Source organism: Oryza brachyantha, chromosome 4, assembly GCF_000231095.2.
Source record: "Oryza brachyantha chromosome 4, ObraRS2, whole genome shotgun sequence".
NCBI lineage: Eukaryota > Viridiplantae > Streptophyta > Magnoliopsida > Poales > Poaceae > Oryza > Oryza brachyantha.
The window spans coordinates 6981495-6986673 of NC_023166.2; the positions used below are offsets into that span (position 1 = coordinate 6981495).

At 53.7% G+C, this 5179-nt stretch overlaps 1 protein-coding gene across 1 annotated transcript; it reads right to left on the bottom strand.

The window, feature by feature from the left end:
- Nucleotides 1–257: 257 nt before the first annotated feature.
- Nucleotides 258–2386, bottom strand: LOC107304069 (4-coumarate--CoA ligase-like 9). Its single transcript, XM_015836405.2, has 2 exons — nucleotides 732–2386; nucleotides 258–649 (listed from the first exon to the last, which is right to left on the bottom strand). The coding sequence occupies exons 1-2, from the start codon at nucleotides 2384–2386 to the stop codon at nucleotides 418–420; spliced, it is 1887 nt and encodes a 628-aa protein (XP_015691891.2). The 3' UTR covers nucleotides 258–417.
- Between the last annotated feature and the right edge of the window lie 2793 nt (nucleotides 2387–5179).

Sequence of the window (5179 nt, forward strand, 5' to 3'; positions counted from 1 at the left end):
CTATATCGATTAATGTCAGCTTTCTATTTCGACCCAACGGCAACGTAATGTCTCAAATACATGTCACTCTCTCCGTTTCATAATATAAGATATTTAATTTTTTTGGTTATAATGTTTGATCATTCGTCTTACTCAAAAAAATATTGATATATTATTTATTTTGCTTGTGACTTACTTTATTATCAAACGAATTTTAAACATGATTTGTTATTTTTTTTATTTATACTAAATTTTTAAATAAGACGAATGGTCAAACGTTGCAAAAAAAAATCAAACATCTTACGTTATGATACAGAGGTAGTACTATTAAATCTACTTCCACATTACATATACCCACTGAACCACTACCCAGTGGTACTAAATTTGCCTGCTGTTTCCTGATGAAGCACAGTGATTATGGCTGCTAATAGTAAATAGTTAAGCTGCTGCCGGTTTCATCCTCTGGACGAACTCGTCCCTGAGCTGCCTCCTCAGGATCTTGCCGGACACCGACTTGGGGATGGCGTCCACGAGGTGCACCGTCCGGACCCGCTTGTACGACGCCACCCTCGCCGCCACGTACGCCATCATCTCCGCCTCGCCCTCCCCGGCGCCCCGCCGCCGCACCACGCACGCCACCGGCACCTCGCCGGCCTCCTCGTCCGGCACCCTGCATCCATGCGCGCACGCTACAGCCACGGTGGACATGGTATGGTGCTGATCCGATTCGACATGGCGGCAGGGGAATGTACCCGAAGACGGCGGCGTCCTCGACGGCGGGGTGGGAGAGGAGGATGGCCTCGAGCTCGGCGGGCGCGACCTGGAACCCCTTGTACTTGATCAGCTCCTTGATCCTGTCCACGATGAACACGTCGCCGTCGCCGTCGATGTACCCGACGTCGCCGGTGTGCAGCCACCCCTTGCCGTCCACCGTGCGCTCCGTCTCCTCTTTCTTCTTGTAGTACCCCTGCATCACGCACTGGCTGCGCACGCAGAGCTCCCCCGGCGTGTTCGCCGGCAGCGACCGGCCGGTGGCCGGGTCCACGAACTTCACCTCCAGGTTGGGGAGGATGAACCCGACGGAGCTCCTCTTCGCGGTGTGGCCGCCCTTCTCCGTGTCGTCGCCGGCGTGCGTGAGGGTGATGCAGCTGTGCTCGGTGAGGCCGTACGCCTCCTCCACCTGCACGCCGGGGAACTTGCGCTGGAACGCTGCGAGGAGGTCGGGGGCTAGCGGCGCGGCGGCGGTCATGACGGACTTGAGGGCGAGCCCGGACAGGTCGAACTCGTCGGCGACGGGGCTCTTGACCATCGCCAGCATCACCGGCGGCACCAGCGGCGCGAACATCACGCGGTGGTCGACGAGCGCGCGTAGGAAGGTGCGGAGGTCGAAGCGGTCCATCACCACCACGGTGCCCTTGTGCCGGAGCGTCGCGCAGCAGATGCCGGTGATGCCGTAGATGTGGAAGAAGGGCATGAGGCCGAGGGCCACCACCTGCCCGGCCGTCTCCGGCCCAACGGCGAACATCGACGAGCAGAGGTTGGACACCAGGTTTCGGTGGCTCAGCATCACGCCCTTGGACACGCCGGTGGTGCCCGACGAGTAGGGGAGCGCGCACAGGTCGGACTGCTGCGCCGCGTCCACCGGCACCACCGCCGCGCCGGTGCGGTCCGCGGCGGCGAGGAGCTCGTCCCAGCTGATCGCCCCCGGCATCCGCTCCTTGTCGCCGATGCCGATCACCGGAACGCCCGCGTCCTTCACCTTGTCGAACGCCACCTCGTTCGCCACGACCAGCTTCGCCTCGGAGTCCTCCACCTGCTTCTTGATCTCCGCGGCGAGCGCGCGCGGGTTCACGCCGGAGAACACGGCCCTGGCGGACATGATCCCGAGCGACACGACGGGGTACACGGCTAGGTTGGGGAGCGCGACCACGACGACGTGCCCCTTCCGGATGCCCACCGACCGGAGCGCCCTGGCGAACCGCGCCGTGTCGCGCACCACTTGCCCGTACGTGTACGACCGCCCGCCCGGCGCGGCCTCCACGAGCGCCACCTTGTCGGCGTAGGCCTCGGCGCCGTCCAGCACGAACTCCGGCACGGTGACGCCGTCCGGCACGGCCACCGGCGGGAACCTGCTCCGGAAGATGTGCTCCTCCTCCCCCTCCTCCACCACGGCGATGGCCGCGTCGCCCATGTCGCAATGCTGGCTGGTGCAGGCTTCTCGGGTGGTGCCAGGGACCATGGCCGGAGCTCGGCCATTTGTAGAGAGCGGGGCGAGGAGGAGAGGCGTCGCCGAGGGGTGGCGGAAGGAAGGCGACGGCATGGTGGTGGTGGCCGTCGTGGCGAGGAGGGCACAGTTCTTGTGTGTTGCCGAGAAAAGTGGGGTGTAGGTGAGGTTTGGTTGGATCATGGCCTTTCGGCTTGCAAAGAGTGTGCATCGTGGAATGCCGATAGAAATGGGGAGAATGGTTCCCTAGATTTATTTAAATTTATTAATGTGTTAATGTATATGTTTTATTTATGTGTCTAGACAAAGCTAGAAAGTCTTATAACATGGAACGGAGAGAATAATTGTTATTAATTCATTTGCCTATTACAATTAACGATTAACGATCAATTGATGATTTTCTTGGTACATTTTTATGGGTCCGCCTAGTGATCAAATGTATAGAAATTTTAATTCCATCAATCAAATCTGATCACTGTTGTTGGATGATAATCTGAAGGCGTACACCTAAGTCAAAAAGCCCATACACGCCCTCCTCCGATCTCATGTATTGCACGCGTGTTTAACAGAAGAACAAAAAAAATCAAACCTTTGATCAATAGTAAAAGTGCATTTTTATATAGATGACCATTACAAATTTTGCTGGTGGTTTGAATTGTTATTGTAAAAATATCTTTAGAAAATTAAAAATATGTACTATAACTAGGGGTGAAAACAAGCCAAGCCGAGCCTAGCTTTGCTCGGCTCGTGAAAGCTTGGTCAAGGAGAGGCTTGGCTTGGCTCGGCTTGATAAAGAAAACGAGCAAAAAGGCAGCTCCGCTTGGCTTGTTTCAAAGCTCGAGCCAGCTCGAGCTAGCTTGGTTAGGGATGCTGGCGCCGCCGGGGCCGTCGAGATCAAGCGGCACTAGGGAGGGAGGCTGGACCCGGCGTAGCCACAAAGAGGAGGGAGGCGGTGCCGTGGTGACTAGCAACTCCTCTCGTCGCAATCGTGCTCGCTATCTCGGTCTCAGTGTGATGGTGGTGTGGCATCATGAGAAGATAGGAAGGGGATGGAAGTTTTTGTTGTGTGAGCACATAATACGTTAGGGTTTCTCTTTCTCATGGGCAAACAACTTGTTAATGAGTCAGGTTAGTTTTTCCATTGCTCGACAAGCCTACCAGCTGTTTAACGGCATAATTTGGATAATTGCCGTTGGAGATTAAACTGTGATTAAAGACCGAATCGGACGGGAAACAAGACAATTGGATAGAAGATCAGGTGGAATACGAATCGGATTTAGCCGATGGAGTATGGATCGGATAAAAAATAGAGTCCACTTGGGACTAGAATCAGATAGATACGAAAATAATCAGAGTCCGCGTAATTTAATTTTATCTATTAGTTAGAGTTAGTTTAGATTTTTCCTTTATCTCTAAGAGAGTTAGAGTTCAATCGGGACTTGTGTGTTAGAGATAGAGTCTAAATAGGAGTCTATTATTTCTTTTTATCAATTAGGAGTTGTATGTCGTGTCCACCCGAGAGGGTATAAATATGTATGCCCGGGGTCATTGTAAATCATCTACATCATAATTTAGATCAACTACTTTCGGCGCATCGCCACCCTTTTTCGATATTTCAACTCCGGCGGAACTCGGCACCTGAGCGGGGTTGTATCTCTTTGATCTCCGGCGGAGGAGTAAGTCCTACGTTCCGCTGGACCAAGGTAATTGTATCGGCTAGATTAGAACTATCTTGGTTCAGTCCGATCTTTTAATCTAGTTGTGCTATTGCTAGTTATCGTATCAGTTTCAACTTGAGTTATTTCTGTATCTTGAGTTGATCTGGTCGGCCACCTTGGGCGATCTATGTTGGTTTGATATTTGCTATTTGACATATTCAATCTAATACTGTCTCGGTTCGGTCCGATCTAGTAGATTATGTTTATCAGATAGTTTGTATCAAGTCAATGTATTTTGCCCATCATTTTATCGGAGTACTAGTCGATAAGTTATCAGTCATCGGCTCATCGGCTTGATAATAATCTAGATATGTTTATGTCACACCCAAAGTTTCTATCCCAAGCCAAAATTCAATAAAGAATTTGTTAATTAATAATTGGCATAATTAAAAGCTCTAGAGAAATATCCCTCAAAAGAATTAATTTAATTTAAATAAATCAAAGTCCCTGAACTCATTAACTGGAGGTAAGTTGAAATTCAAATTATAAAATTAACCACAAAAATTTAATTTAAAAGTTGGCAAGTTGAGGCTCCCTCTCTTTTTCTCTTTAGATTTGGGCCGCAGCCCAAATCTCCCTCCTTCCTTCTTTTTCTCTCTCCCTCCTCCTACCTAAGCCTTCGCACGCGCCCGCCTCCTCTGTTGGGCCATCGGCCCAGCCGTTCGCCGCGCCACGAGTCTACACCGCTCCCTCTCCCCTCCGCGCCCACTGACAGGCTAGGCCCGCCTGCCAGCCACCTTCCCTCCCCTTCCCCGAGTCTGGCGCGGACACCGCTGCCACCGCCCGTCCACCGCCAATCTCGCGGTCACCTTTCGGAAACCGGCCTGCTTTCCATCCCCCTCCCCCCCTTTCCTTACCGGCAAGCCCACCCCCTATTTAAACCTCCTACCCGTTCGCCGCCGCCGTTTTTCCCCACGCCACGCGAACGCCGCCGCTTGAGCCATCGCCGCCAATCTCCCTCGCAGTCGTCCGTCCCTCACACCGGACCCCATCACTGCGTGTCCTGCCTCCTCGCCGCCATCACCGACACCTCCATGCCGCCGTTGAGCGCCTCCCCTCTCTCCTCCCCTTTCTTTTCCCCCTCCCGGCAGGTCGTCGCCGAGCCACGCTGTCTCCAGCCATGTGCGCCGCTCGTCGTTGTCGCCGCCCTCCGTTGTCACCGCCGCCTTCGCAACGTCGTTGCCTAGCCATCCTCACCGTCGCCCGAGCGTGCCCGCGCTCGTCGCACGCCATCGCCATCGCGTCAGACCGCCGCCCT

What these genes read in the sequence shown, in the direction of transcription:
- LOC107304069 (XM_015836405.2), bottom strand. Translation starts at nt 2,386, where the DNA reads ATGATCCAACCAAACCTCACCTACACCCCACTTTTCTCGGCAACACAC. An exon ending in GAGGACGCCGCCGTCTTCGG is followed by an intron (nt 650 to 731) that starts GTACATTCCCCT and finishes GCATGGATGCAG; the next exon opens with GGTGCCGGACGAGGAGGCCG.